General features: G+C 42.6%; 1 protein-coding gene across 1 annotated transcript; it reads right to left on the bottom strand.

Moving 5' to 3' along the window:
- Window positions 1–530: 530 nt before the first annotated feature.
- Window positions 531–13,233, bottom strand: GNPDA1 (glucosamine-6-phosphate deaminase 1). Its single transcript, XM_081937220.1, has 7 exons — window positions 13,078–13,233; window positions 11,595–11,724; window positions 9,958–10,059; window positions 8,708–8,890; window positions 7,452–7,636; window positions 4,220–4,394; window positions 531–1,013 (listed from the first exon to the last, which is right to left on the bottom strand). Exons 2-7 carry the CDS (start codon window positions 11,716–11,718, stop codon window positions 919–921), a joined length of 864 nt encoding a protein of 287 aa, XP_081793346.1. The 5' UTR covers window positions 11,719–11,724; window positions 13,078–13,233; the 3' UTR covers window positions 531–918.
- Window positions 13,234–15,723: the final 2,490 nt, after the last annotated feature.

Genomic DNA, 15,723 nt, shown 5'->3' with positions numbered 1-15,723 from the left:
CTTCCTATCTACAATGTGTTAAGCATGAACTCTATGGTTGAACTCTATACAGAAGTTGAAAATAAAATATTCCTACCAAGTTTTGAGTTTTTATAGATAGAAGTTAGCACTTCAATTTCTACTATAAACTGGAAACAAATGATCCCCCCCCCCCCCCTAAGGCCGGCATAAATGCCAAGAATCCTTCTACTAGCCACTTAGAGAATAGAGAAGTATGTTTTCCTGCACTCTTAGAAGCTTCCCACTTTAATACCTTCCAGATTGAATTACAATTCACAGAATTCCTAGCAAACGTCAATCAGATTGGGAAAAGATGACTTGGATAATAATGAAGAAGAGCCAAGAGTTGATGCTTCCCCACATTACATAATTGTACCTCTTTAGAAAAGTCTGATATTTCTGCATTAAGAGCTGATGTCCAGTAGATGGTCTGAAAGAGTGCTTTTCATTTGTCGTCCCCCCGTTTTCTCAAAAGGCTGCGTTTTCATGAAATCCAACTCTTATTTCCAATTCTTAACAAAACAAATATACCCCAAATTGTTCATAAACATTTATATGTTTAATATGCAAAAAGTAATGAAAAGTCCATATTTCTTTCTACAGATTTCTTTCTACACAATTACGATTCTAATGTTAACATCCCCATCCCAGAAACTCTTTAAACCATTTTTTTTTAAAAAAGAAAATGAGGTTGCCATTACCTCATTCGGTCTATGTTCTTAAAATAGTAGGAAACTGATGTGTAATTAGTCCTGAGTTACTTGACATTGCTTGATGCAGTTGCATCCACTCCTACTCTTGCACCTGGTGGAAAAAAACATGCTTTGAGTCCAATAATGTATGTTGTATATTGAAAGACTGCTCTCCACCACCTTCTTGCAATGGTGCCAGAAAGATCTAGCCGGTTGCTCAGAGAGGCTAGTCACTGTAGGCTTTTTCAGATTGACTTTCTGCTCTAACTTCTTTCATGCTGTAGAGCGGTTCCACTAGTTTGTTGTGAACAAGCATCAACCCTGGTTAAAGGAAACAAAAATAGTTCAATTCTTATGTAAATGTCATATTTCATCAAGTAATAACTTACAGTTGTACCAAGTATATTTGAATCTGTGGGGTAGTGAGCTGGAGACTTCAAACCTTTCTCCCCAAACCCTCTGGGTCCCTATACTGCCTTGCCTAATGTATTTGGTATCAATAGCAGTTTTATAGTACCTCCTACCACCACCTGTCTTCCAAGCAGATGTTTAACCTGGTATCCTATCTATCTAATAAAATGGCACTATCTAATAAAATGCACTATCTAATAAAATGAAATTCAATGGTGAAAAGAGTAAGGTTCTACATTTAGGCAACAAAAATGGAATGCACAGGTACAGTATAGGTGGTACCTTACTCAGTAGTAGTAACTGTGAAAGGGATCTTGGAGTCCTAGTGGACAACCATTTAAATATGAGCCAGCAGTGTGCAGCAGCTGCCAAAAAAGCCAACACAGTTCTAGGCTGCATCAACAGAGGGATAGAATCAAGATCACGTGAAGTGTTAATACCACTTTATAATGCCTTGGTATGGCCACACTTGGAATACTGCATTCAGTTCTGGTCGCCACGATGTAAAAAAGATGTGGAGACTCTAGAAAGAGTGCAGAGAAGAGCAACAAAGATGATTAGGGGACTGGAGACTAAAACATATGAAGAACGGTTGCAGGAACTGGGTATGTTTAGCTTAAGAGAAAGAAGGACTAGGGGAGACATGATAGCATTATTCCAATATCTCAGAGGTTGCCACAAAGAAGAGGGAGTCAAACTATTCTCCAAAGCACCTGAGGGTAGAACAAGAAGCAATGGGTGGAAACTAATCAAGGAGAGAAGCAACTTAGAACTGAGGAGAAATTTCCTGACAGTGAGAACAATTAATCAGTGGAACAGCTTGCCTCCAGAAGTTGTGAATGCCCCAACACTGGAAGTCTTTAAGAAGATGTTGGATAGCTATTTGTCTGAAACGGTATAGGGTTTCCTGCCTAGGCAGGGGGTTGGACTAGAAGACCTCCAAGGTCCCTTCCAACTCTACTATTGTATTGTATTGTATTGTATCCTACCCTTAACTTTGTGCGTATATGAAAGTGTGTACACTGGGAGAAGGGATTCTCACAGCTGGCTGTATTTCTGGTATATAAAAATGAAATAATGTAAGTATTGCTATAGCAAGCACCAATTATAGAAAACAGACATGTGATTAGAAATATCAGATTTAGGACAATCTAACGAGATACAGAAAAATAAAACTTTGCTAAACAACTCCCCCTCCCAATATAAAATCATCTTAAAAGTTAGAATATTAACCTTGTAAATATAAAACCAATTCAGAAGACCACAAAGCAGCACACACTATCTATTGCAGAGTCCACAGGCTTCAAGATTTATCAAGCATCAAAAATTCCTCATGAAAAAGTGTCGAGATTAGAAAAAAAATATGTTGATATATTTGATATGCATACAACGTGGAGTACATACAGTCATGGAGCTTGTACAAAGATACAAGAAATACTGGGTTGAAGCACAGAGCGCCCCCCCACAAAAAAGAAATTAAGCTTTTTCCCTGTATATTTTTAAGATATAGCCTCAATTCAGAGATATGGGTACGTCTCTGTAAATATGCATTTTTTTTACTTCTTTGTTTATTGCTTTTATTTTCACACTAAATTAGTAAAAGCCAAACTCGGTTTGGCACCCTGGAGAGAGAATGCAGCCAGGTCAGGCACAGCAATTTCTCCATTTCCCCAATGTTCTAACTCTTTAATTTTTTTTTTTAAATAGCTTTTTTTCATCTGCCTTTGCTTTATGCTGATTCTGTTTGACACGAAAGGATGACTGTTTTCTTTCTGGATGCAGGCTGGCATCATTCCAACAACCTCTGTTTTTAGTTCTCTTCCTCTTAATATTTTTGAATGTTGTATCTAGAACAGGAAAATGCAATCCTTATATTCTAAGATAAAGCACCAATGTGGAGGAATGGATAAGATATGCAACTAGGACTGAATTGGCTCAAGTTCAACAACTCCCTCAGTCATGATTACTGGATTACTTTTAGATCTCCTGGTATCTCCCAGACTCCCTTATGAAGGTTCCTATTTGAGGAATAAAAAAGCAAGATACAAATCTAAAATAATCAAAATATACAGAGTCATTAAGATGGGAGAATCTCCATGTCATGCCTCACACCCATTGTTTAATACTCCAAAGCGTATAACAATACACACACACACACACACACACACACACACACACACACCTTCCATTGCTAATAGAATGAAGTGAAGTGAAACTTGAAAACAACAGTGTTTTGAACTTTCGTTCTGAGGCTGATCTTGATGGAAGAGACTATTTTATAAGCAGCTACCTGCAAGCTCCTTCATTAACAGTAAAGATGACTGTTAACGTGCTGGCTAAGAAAAGCAGTGCTTTAACATGATATGTGAAGCCAGCAATACATTTAGAAAGCTGGTACCATCATACCTGTTTGTAACTTCCTGCAGATATTTAATTGTTCATTGTTGGTGAACCCCAAGAGGATGATTGTGGTGGTTCAGTGGAACTTTCACTAACATCTCTACTTGTTGTACACCATAATACTAGAGAGGTGGCAAATAGCCCTTTGTTCCTTTTTTATGCATTTATACATGACTTAGGTTCTTGGTGCTGTTTTTACACATTCCTTTATCTATTTAAAGCTTCCCTTCAACTGGATCCTGGCTCAAGGAAATTTAAGGAGAAGACATGCTTGTTGGGTATGGTTGGGTAAAAGATACAAACATTTCACTTAAAATGGCAAAAATCAGCAGGTTGAGAAAATAATCTGATTTTCAAAAAGGGTAAGATGAAAGGGCAATACTAAAAGTGTTAATCTAAATGAGCCAAAAGTACCTACAGTCTTGTGGGAAGCTTTTCAATACGAAAATGCTAAGAAATAGTGGAGAAACCAATAAGACAAGTTTGTGTTACAAGTTAAAATCTCCCAAGGTACTCCTTATAGTTAACGCATGACAGTCCCAAATTGTATTTGCAGCCTGGTACATTTTAACTGCGGCCAAAAGAGGTACCAGCTTCATGGAGGATTTTTGCAACATGATTTGTAAAGGTGAATTGCCAAACATTACTTGTGTGTTAATCCCTGCTTATATTCTAGACATTCATAGACTGATTTGCTGATTTGGACAACAATCTACCTTGAAAATACTTCACAGTTTTTACTTTAAGCTCCAGAGTAGCATCATCATCGCATATAAAGATGGTTCGGGGATGTTGCTGAAACGCAGAAACAGTCCACATATGGTTCACCCCTTCTTCAATTGCTTTGTATAATGCAAATGCTTTATGGGCTCCTGTGATCAGAATCATAACCTGAATGACAGGACATACAGGAAACACAATTAGGCTTTTAAGGAAAAGCATCATAAATACTAAATGGTCCTTGCTATCCTCAACTACTGTTATGCATGTATTTCAAGTTGGAAAAAAGAAGAACTAGATGGTATAGGCCACAAATACCTGCAAGAAGTAAGTTTTACCAACATATGAGAACTTTTTCCAAGAAAATAAAACGGAGAAGTAACCATTAGAGCTATATAGAATTCTATTTTACAAAAAATCGGGGAGGAAAAATAAGATCAAAAACAAAGACAGCTCCATGTTTTATAGCAAGCTTGTAAAAGGACAGCTTGCTTTTAATTATATCAGTTTATAATCTGTAGTTCAAGTAAGAGCTAATTTATGAACTGTACAGATACCGTGTCCTTTAAGCAGAAAGACATTTCTCCAAGAGTTTTGTGTTACTATGCAAGAACAGATGGACTACCCTGTTTTCCTGAAAATAAGACCTCCATGGATAATAAGCCCCAATCAGGCTTTTGAGCTCATGTGCTAAAATAAGCTCTCCCCCGAAAATAAGCCCTTCCTGAAAATAAGCCCTTCCTGCTGCAACACAGCAGCAGCCATGAGGTGACCACGCTCATCGCCTTCTGCACCTCAAAAATAGTAAGACCTCCCTGAAAATAAGACCAAGCGCTTATTTCAGGGGTCAAAAGAAAATAAGACCCTGTCTTATTTTCGGGAAACACGGTAATAAACATTGGTGAACTAGAAGCTGGTGAATTTATCTGCCTAGCAGACTTACCAAACTAATAGCTGATCAGTTCAGTAAAAATGGATGGCATGTAGAAAAAAATCAGGATAAGTACTGTGTTTCTCCAAAAATATGACATGTCCTGAAAATAAGGCCATGCCACATTTTTCGGGCGGGCAAAACTATAAGCCCTCCCCTGAAAATAAGCCCCCTGGACAACCCCCCCTCCAGCCAGAGCGCCACTCACTGACCTAGCAGTATCCCGAAGGTGCCAAGCTACTGGAACTGGGGGGGGGGGGCAAAGGCACTCATGTTGCTTGGCGCCTTCGGGATACCCCTAGGTCAGTGAGTGGTGCTGTGCCCAGCTGGAGAGGGGGGTTGCCAGGCAGCTGCTCTCTTGTGAGTGGGCTCCCAAAGAGCCGGGCACAGCCTCATGGGCGAATGGCTGTGTTGCGCTGTTGCAGCAGCGCAACACAGCAGCCACAAAGTGACCATGCTCATGAGCAGCCACCTGGCAAATCTCCTTTCCAGCCGGGCACAGCACCAGTCACTGACCTAGGTGTATTGCTAAGCAGCATGAGCGCCTGTTTGCCGCCGCCCAGCTCCCGCAGCTTGGCACCTTCGGAAAGCAAGTGAATGGTGCTCTGCATGACTGGAGGGGGGTTTGCTCGAGTGGCTGTTTCGGTCCCCGCTTGCATGCCTCCGAGCCTCACAATGCCTTGGCTCAGCTCTCCCTGCAGAGCCAGGGCACTACCGCTGTCTCTGCCTACCACCGTTACCACCATTCCAGCATGGCTTTTTCTGTGGCTTCCAAACCATGGAAGTAGGCTGCTGAGTCTTTGGGCAGTGGCCTCTCTGGGAGTACACTCTATGGTTGTGGGCCGGCTGATGGCAGAGCATACTCCCAGAGCATACAGTGAATGGTGCGGTGCCCGGCTGGAACAGGAGTTTGCTGGGTGGCTGCTCGTGAGCGTGGTCACTTCATGGCTGCTGTGTTGAGCTGCTACGACAGTGCAACACAGCCATTCGCCCTTGAGGCTGTGCCCGGTTCTTTGGGAGCCACTTGCAAGACAGCAGCCACCCGGCAATCCCAAAAAAATAAGCCCTCCCCTGATAATAAGGCCAAAGCCATATTTTGTGGGTCAAAAGAAAATAAGACCCTGCCTTATTTTCGGGGAAACACGGTATCAATTCTCTTACCTTTTACCTATCACAACTGATAATGCACTGAGCTATAAGCAATGATTTCAGAAGACTAAGAGGTCTGCAAAATCCCTGCTTTATTTCCAAGGTTCCAAAAATGGTGTCAGAGTATTAACTGACTACATACAATAGCTTCATAATACTATCATGAATTAATATTTTACAGTATATACTTAGCTTTTTATTTGGAATTTTGTAAAACTGTAAAATTCCATTCAGAGGCTTTGAGTTCTAGTCAAGTATTATTATGTTTGGTAAGTTTGTTATCTTCCATAGACTTAACTTATTTATTATGCAACAGAAAACCAAACTTCCAATAAAACAAACAAGGCATAAGTTTGGAAATATCAGAAAAGCATTTCATTTACAGTCATCACTTGGCATATGGTCAGTTTGTATACTCCACTACAAATATCAGAGAAAAGAGGCCCAAAGGAACTTCCCTCTCTAAATTGTCCATCATGCTCAATGTTAACATGCATGTGTAGATGTTGGTCATCTCTTTAACACACCACATGATCTATAACTAAATAGTACAAGACATGGATTTGTTTTGAAATAAATACACCTCCAATTTAAGCACCAACCCACATTCCAACAAACTGCAACAGATTTAAAGAGCAGTGAGGATTATCAGGAGATTAGAAAGTCCTATGTAGAAAGATAAAAAAAGGAAATGCAGACCTTGAGAAGATGGCCAATGGGGACATATAATAGCATTCTTCAAATACTTGGGAGGATATAACATGGAAGATAAAAGATTCTCAATTTTCCAGGAATGCAAAAAAAGAAGAGAATTAAGGATTCTGGTTTTAGGAAGATAGGTTGTGGTTGAAAATGTAAAAAAAACTTCCCAGTAATAGCAATTTTATATTACAGACGAATTACAGCATATTACTGAAATGAAGTCCATTTTGCTGGATTTACTCAAGTAAGGCTGCACAGTAAATTATAGGGGATAGTTTAATTTTGATTCCTGTTCTGAAAAGGAATTGGACTTCATGGCCACCATGATGTCTTCCAAGTCCAGTATTCTATAATACTGAGCAACCTAAAATTCTTCTTTTCGGACAAACTTCTTGTTCCATATCCCCCTCTATCTCTTATCTGGAAGTATTTATTATGCTTCTAACCTCTTTGGCATCCATGACTGTACCCACTCCAACTGTGAGAGCCATTGTAGGCACTTTGGAAAGGTCACCTTCAAAGAATCTAGCATTAGCCAGTATTGTGTCCATAGCTAATGTCTTCACTCTAGTTCTAGATACCAAGCTTGACCCTGGTTCATTGAAGGCTATATGACCATCTGGACCAATACCTGTAGGGGAAATAATTGAAATTATTATTACAATTGATTGATAGCTGCTAAACAGTAAATATGATTTAGGATTAAGTATTTCAGAAGAATAAGTGCATCATTTAAACAGATGGTTGTGAATGTTTCTTTTGGCCATAATACAGACAGTAATTGTCGAAACGTTTACATACTGCCAAACATCTGAAACGAGAACATTCTCTTACAGGAATTAGCAACATTTCTGGAAAGAGGACTAGAACTAACGATGCAGATCAATGTTAACTCTGACTGCTTTAGCACTATGAAGCTAAGCTTATAGTTTATCAATAAATGCCCCTCCCCAGACAAATGGATTTCCAAATTCAGGGTTAAGCTGATAATCACAGAACCTTTCCAGATATTCAACCCACCCACAAAATGACTCACAAAAGGACTTTTATACCCACATGCAATATTTCAATTTGCTGCCTCATTAAAGTTTAGTCTCATGGCCAATAAAAAATGTTCATCTTCCCTGATGTCACATAACATCTCATTAATTTTACATCTTGCCTTTTATTCTGGAGTAGGGAAAGTACCCCCCCCCCTTTATTTTTGCTCAAAACCCCGAGAAGCAGATTGTGGTGAGAGTCAACCAGTGAACCTCCAAGATCAAAGATGAATTTTCAGATAGATCTCCCTGATTCCAGCATAACACCTCAGTCACTACAACTATTTCTGTAACAAGCCCTCCCACAAATGGTATCGGTATTAGGGCCTTATCTATTTGTACCTGCATCATCCTTTGAAAAAAGACCATTTATTTGTTCAATTTTTAAAACAATCCAGTTCTATCTATCATTATTATTCTTGTTTTCCTGAGTGTAATTTTGAGAAACATTAGAGATTAATTTAGCTTGAAAGATGACCACAAGTCTGTTCACAAAGTCTTGTTTTGTATCACCTTGATGTATATCACTTGATATTTTAGCCTGATTTGCAGCATCAAAAATATCTCTCTTGAAAATTGGGTGTTTTGAAGTAGTCTGAAAGCTGTGATGAATCCTCCCCTCTATAACTTCGCTCCTGCTTCCAATACCTTTAAAAACTCACCCCCAACAAAGAGTTCTATTCCTCCAGCTGCTTTTATTTTGTCCTCAAAGGCACCACACTCTGCCTGCAAGTCGGCTGCATTCCCATCCAGAATATGAGTGTTTTCAGGAGAGATGTCAATATGCTTGAAGAAGTTATTCCACATGAAGGAATGGTAACTCTCTGGATGTTCCCTTGGAAGACCTGTGAGGATAGTGTGTTAGCATGTGATTGCTTTTAGTTCATTTATTTATGTCTTATCTTTCTATCCGTAATATTGAAAGGACAGCCTACAACACCGATAACAGTAGAAAACTACCTGTTCCATATGCAGAAGGTTTTAGGTTTGGCCACTGGCAATTCCAGTTAAAAATGATTTGGTAGCAAGCTGGGAAAGATAGCTTGCTGAACTCTTACAGAGCAGCTGCTAGCTGGAGCTGTGCACCCAGAACTACCGTGTTTCCCCAAAAATACGACCTGTCCTGAAACTAATGCCTTGCCACATTTTTCGTGTGGGAAAAAATATAAGACCATCCCTGAAAATAAGCCCCCTGGACAACCCCCCCTCCACTCACCGACCTAGCGGTATCCCGAAGGCGCCAAGCCGTGGGAGCTGGGGGGGGGGAAAGGCATTCGTTACTTGCTGCCTTCAGGATACCGCTAGGTTGGGGAGTGGCGTTCTGCCTGGCCAGAGAGGGGAGTAACCAGGTGGCTACTCCCTTGCAAGTGGGCTCCCGAAGAGCCAGGCACAGCCTCAGGGGCAAAGCAGCCATGAGGTGACCACGCTCACAAGCAGCCGCCCAGCAAACCCCCTCTCCAGCCGGGCAGGGCTGCATGTACTGACCTAGGGGGTTATCCCTAAGGCTCTAAGCCACGTGGCGCTCTGCCTGCCCTCCAGCTCCTGTGGCTTGGCACATTAGGGATACCCCCCTAGGTTAGTACATGCAGCTCTGCCCAGCTGGAGAGGGGAGTTGCGCAGAGCCCTTGTTCAAGCCTTCCCCAGCCTCCAGGATTCGCCCAACCTCTTCACTGTCTCTCTGCTGCCAGCTCTGCTGGTGGGCCACAATACCAAGAGAATGGTTTACTTCTGCTCAGATGGGTTACTGCTAAAAGATGATATATGAGTTATAGTTCACAACTCAGGTTTTGACTCACCAAACTACAATGCAGAAATAGGTTTGTCTTTACCTGTATGTAATAAAGAAAATGTACTGACAAAAAAATATAAAAGATGACACCTCTCTACAGTTTTGAATGTGAAGGTGGCTCACCTACATATTCATCCATATTGAAGGTTTTCACATATTTGAAAGAGAGATCTCCATTCTTACAATATTCGATCAGTTTTTTGTAACATCCTAACGGGGTACTTCCTAGAAAGCAATGAAAGCAATACACCATCCATGAAAACAAAGTTTGTACTACACAGAAGGCATTTATTTAACTGACAACTGCAATGGTTTATGGACTACAGAAACAATGGCTCACACATGCTCTTCAGCTCAGCAACAGCTTCATCAAGATCTTCAAAACTGCAACGGCATTCACTGCCAGCGACCCTTTCTTTGTTGCTAATGGTGAAGCATTCTTCAGAGGATTGCTGATGAATGCATTTATTCATCATGAAATGAATATAATTCTTTTTATATCTTCTATGGAATGATGTAGTAGACAGGAATTTGGGATCAGTGTTCCTACCTAATGAGTTCTTTACTATGCAAACGATAAATGGCCAAATAGAAAGACAGGTATGATTCAATACTGCAACACAGGAGAAAAGATTAAAATAACAGGTAGTTATTTTAGTGGCAAAGGACGCAGTGATCCAGAAATAGAGGCCAGAGAAAAAAACAATCTCATCCTGTTTCTTAGTTACAATAAACCTTATTCATCTGACAGTAAACATCAGCACAGGGACCCTCGTTCCCTTCAACAACAACCAATAAAATGAAACAGCAGTTAATGTCCAGAATTAAATTATTAGATTTTATGGAAGATGTTTGGTACAGTAGTTAAAACATCAGGTTAGAAAGTGGGAGTGAGTTCTAGTCCTGCCTTAGCACAATGTCAGCTGGGTGACCTTGGGCCAGTCACTTTCTCTAAGCCCTAGGAAAGAGGCAATGACAAACCATTTTTGAAAAATCTTGCCAAGAAAACTACAGAGCTTGGTCAGTCAATCACTGTAAATCAGACATGACTGCACATTAAAAAAAATGAAAGGAAAACTTAAAATAGGCCTCACAATATAATGTCTTTGTTGGAAAAGATAGGCACATGCATTTCGCAAAAGAATATATTTCATTCCAACTGGAGAAAAAAGTGAACATGTCACAGGAACAGTGGAGCTTTGTTGGGAATAGTGCATTAAAAATTAAATTAAAAAGGCATCTAATTCCATCTACCATTATAGCAATGCAAGCATTGTTAGTACGATGAAAATTGTATGGACTATTAATACAGAGGCTGGACGTTTTATTTTTTACTATTTTAGTGATCTATCAAACTTTAGTGTCAAAAAATATGTAAAGTCTGCTCAGCCCATTAGCAAAGTATCTAGCCAGACTTGCTACAGGCATTAAATTGTGAGAATGTTCATGACAGATATGTGTAGTCTAGAAGTAAAGTGTATAAAAGTCTGCTGAATGTGTATCCCAATTAAATGTCCACGTGTTCAAACAAAATTGCAAGCTCTTGATAATTATTTCCATGTAAAGTTTTTTCTTCTAAATTTGAGAAAACAAACTGCCTTCCAAAATATTAGTCACCTAATAATCATTTATGACAAACATCCTGTGTAAAGAATGACAGCTTGATCATAACACCACGAAGACAGTCTTTTATCTGAATTAGACCAGAGTAAATTATGACTCCATAGCTCACCTCCTACGAACTGACGTTTGTAACTTACCAGTGGGAAGTCCAAGAGTGAAATATTTATTTGGTCCTGGATTAAACTGGATTATTCTATTCCTAATGTACTTTGCAGCCCATTCACTGGCCTCATTGTAATTTTCTAGAATTATAAGCTTCATTGTAACCTGCAATTTTGGAAGAATGTTCGGATTATACATTTCACTTATAAGCTAAACAACATGTGAAGGCAGGATTGGCTATTTATGTAGATATAAACATTACAGGTAGTCCTCTATTTATGACCACGATTGAGCCCAAAATTTCTGTTGATAAGTGAAATATTTGTTAAGTGAGGTTTGCCCCATTTTCTGACTTTTGTGCCACAGCTGTTAAGTGACAGTGCTCCTTGGGCACTGGAGCCATAAAAATCCATTGGTTTTTAGCAATATCATCCATACTTCTGTGACTTTTGCTGCAAATGCAGACCTTACAGCTACCATCAGCATTCGTTAAATACCACACTTCCATTCATAAATGAATGGGTTAGAAAAGCAGCAAAGTCTTTTATACAATGAGTCTGGTTAAGTTGACTGTAAAAGTTGCTGACATTGTAAGAGTGCTATGGTATCCAAAAATACCAAGCATAAACGGTGCTATGGTATCCAGAAATCTGGCAGCACTTTAGACTGAAACTGGAACATATTAATACGTTTTTGTGATCAGAAGTATGTACAGGTAAACTGAGGTAGGATTTTAAATTGAGCAATGATGAAAGAGAGAGGAGAGACATCTGAACTACACAGTTGTTTTTCTTATTTATACATCTGAACTACACAGTTGTTTTTCTGTGTCATTGATGTGGGTATATGCATAATTTTGTATTTATTTATTTAGCCATGGTTATGTAGTGTATATCAGAGGTGGTGACCCTTTGAGAGCTGTATGCAAAATTTCATTGTAATGTATGCCAATTAGTGTACATTCAAAGTGACAATTAAATTTTTACTCCTATTCCTTTTTGCATTCCGTTCTATTCTATTCTGTAGGTCGCTGATTGTCAGCATTTTATCAATGGAAAGCTGTTATGTGTTAACCACCCATTTGTATTTGTTGAGCTCTTCAGAGTTCGCCTGAACATCAAGAAGGAGTCTGGTAGCCCTGAAGCAAGTTGTGGGTTCAGGAAAGCTTTAGACCTTTTAGTAAAATAGGTTGGTCTGAAAAAGTCCTCCTGGATTCCTCCTGATAATATTGGAGCCATAGAGATTGTTAAAGGGAAGGAGGCCGAACGGGACCATTGGGGAAAGAAGTCACGAGGCTTCACGAAGAGAGGAAAGTAGAAGCGGAGCAAAGGAGGAAGGAAGTTTGTCAAGCGCGCTCTGGAAAGGGGCTCTGGGGGCAAGAGGCGCAGCCACCCCTCGGGTTTAAAACAAGTCCTCCTGCGCCTCCGCAGAAACGCCGCTTTTCCGGGCCGCGAATACAAGGCGCGCGGAAAGCAACTCCCGGGGGCCCCGATCCGAGCAACCTGCCTTGCCACTCACCTCTCCTCGGCGGCCACTCGCTCCCACTGGGTCCGCCTTCTTATGACCTCATCCAGTCACATGTTAAAAAAAAACACGCTGAGCTCGCAGCGCTCCTCGACTGTCACCGCCCCCGGCGACTTCCATTGCTCCTCCTCCCCGGACCCGCGCAAGAGGAGCCTTTGCATCTTTCGTCGTGGCGCCTTCCTTGCGGCTTAGAGCGGCTTGCAGCACTTCTGGTCCTCTGTTTCTTGTTGAAGGATCTGAAGATTCTCCAGGCGTTCGGGGTTCTACCTCCGAGCATCTGTGCTCCTTTCCGGCCTCATCGATTTGTCCCTTCCCGGAAAGTTAGGAGGCATCCAGATTGTGTTTTGCCGTCCTGTCTTCTTTTACGGGCGCGTAGATAAGTTCCCATTGTCTGTATGGAGATTCTCAGTCATCCAAGGTCATGGTTGTCCCAAAGGTGCTTTTTCAAGAGGCAACTGGACTTTTTTTTTCTTTTTCTTTGAAGACGTTTTGTTTCTCATCCAGGAAACTTCATTCATTCAGAGCTGAAGAAGCTTCTTGGATGAGAAGCCAAACGTCTTCAAAGAAAAACAAAAAACAAAAAAAGACCAGTTGCCTCTTGGAAAAGCACCTTTGGGATAAGTTCCCATTCTGAGTCTCCTTGTTGCTTGTTTTTTCAAACAGCTGAAAATCTTGTTTTTGTCTCTGGCCAGTGGACGAGTGATCTGGGAATAGGGGTCCTAGACATTATTCCCCTGTCATGGTCGGATCACTCACTTCTCCGGCTGGACTTCCCTGGTGCTACCCCCCGCCGCGAGGAGGCGGAACTGGAAGGTATTAGATGGTTCCGCCCCAAGCGCCTGATGGAACCAGATAGGTTCCAGACGGAACTTGGGCCACCTCCTGTGGACCTGACCCGCCCCCGGGTGGAGGACCTGGTAGACGCATGGAATAGTGCTACTGCCGGGGCCCTAGACCGGGTGGCGCCTTTGCGGCCTCTCCTGCGGCGACGAACCACCCTGGCACCTTGGTTTACCGAGGAGCTAAGGGTGATGAAACGCCACAAGAGACGCCTAGAGAGTCGTTGGAGATCCTCCCGTTCCGAATTTGACCGAGCACAGGTACGAGCATATTTGAAGACGTACCTTGTGGCATTAAGAGCGGCCAAACGTCAACATTGTGCCGCTCTTATTGCGTCTGCAGATAACCGCCCTGCTGCCCTGTTTCGGGTGACTCGTTCCCTCTTGTCTGAGAGACCACGGGAAGCCCCACTTCAGGGCAGAGCAGAGGAGTTTGGGAAATATCTACAGGACAAAGTCGCTCAAATCCGGACGGGATGGGCCCCTTTCAGTGGTCCAGTAGAGACGCCCGTGGCGAGTCTTGAGGGACCGTTTTGGGAGGAGTTTGACTCGGTTGCCATCGAGGATTTGGACAGGTTGCGTGGACGTCTGCGACCCACCACATGTTTATTGGACCCGTGTCCCTCCTGGCTTGTACTGGCATCCTGGGAGGTTACGCGCGACTGGCTCCTGGGCCTGGTGAACGCCTCGTTGGGTGAGGGGTCTCTACCGGCCGCCTTGAAAGAGGCGGTGGTGAGGCCCTTGCTCAAGAAGCCTTCCCTGGACCCAATGGACCTAGTCAATTATCGTCCAGTCTCCAACCTTCCTTTTTTAGCGAAGGTTGTAGAGAGTGTGGTGGTACAGCAGTTCCCTCGTCACCTGGAGGAAAATGATTATCTAGACCCGTGCCAGTCCGGCTTCCGACCCGGGCACAGCACGGAGACGGCCTTGGTCGCATTGGTGGATGATCTCTGGAGGGCCAGAGATAGGGGTTGTTCCTCTATCCTGGTCCTATTAGATCTCTCGGCGGCGTTCGATACCATCGACCATGGTATCCTGTTGCACCGGCTAGAGGGGTTGGGAGTCAGGGGCACCGTTTTACGGTGGTTTGGCTCCTACCTCTCTGATCGGACGCAACGTGTGTTGGCAGGGGAGCAGAGTTCGACCCGGAGGTCACTCACATGTGGAGTGCCACAGGGATCGGTGCTCTCGCCTCTCCTGTTCAACACATATATGAAACCGCTGGGCGAGATCATCCGTGGTTTTGGGGTGGGATATCATCTGTATGCTGATGATACTCAGCTATACATTTCCACCCCGAACCACCCCAATGAGGCCGTCGAAATGATGTCCCGGTGTCTGGAGGCCGTACGGGTCTGGATGGATGGCAACCGACTAAAACTCAACCCTTCCAAGACGGAGTGGCTGTGGCTTCCGGCCTCCCGGTTCAATGAGGTGCTTCCATCTCTGGCCATTGGGGGCGTCCAACTAGCCCCCATGGAACAGGTGCGCAATTTGGGCGTCCTCCTAGATGCCCGGCTGTCCATGGATGACCATGTGACAGCTGTGGCGAGGGGGGCGTTCCATCAGGTTCGCCTGATGCGCCAATTGCGCCCCTTATTGGACCGGGATGCCCTACGCACAGTCACCCATGCGCTAGTGACGTCTCGCCTGGATTACTGCAATGCTCTCTACATGGGGCTTCCCTTGAGATGCACTCGGAGACTACAGTTGGTCCAGAATGCGGCCGCGCGGGTGATTATGGGGAGGACTAGATACTCCCCTGTAACACCTCTCCTGCGCGAGCTGCACTGGCTTCCTG

The sequence above is a fragment of the Natrix helvetica genome, assembly GCF_964273705.1.
Source record: "Natrix helvetica genome assembly, chromosome: 1".
Taxonomy (NCBI): domain Eukaryota; kingdom Metazoa; phylum Chordata; class Lepidosauria; order Squamata; family Natricidae; genus Natrix; species Natrix helvetica.
The sequence above is the reverse complement of the archived record's forward strand: the minus strand, read 5'-3'. Positions and strand labels throughout refer to the sequence as shown.

Bases quoted from the DNA above. Each gene is read 5' to 3' on its own strand.
- GNPDA1 (XM_081937220.1), bottom strand. From the start codon at position 11,718: ATGAAGCTTATAATTCTAGAAAATTACAATGAGGCCAGTGAATGGGCT. The intron at 10,060-11,594 runs GTAAGTTACAAA...ATTGCTTTCTAG, and splicing joins CACTCTTGGACTTCCCACTG to GAAGTACCCCGTTAGGATGT. The intron at 7,637-8,707 runs GTGAGTTTTTAA...TTTCCCCTACAG, and splicing joins AATAGAACTCTTTGTTGGGG to GTATTGGTCCAGATGGTCAT.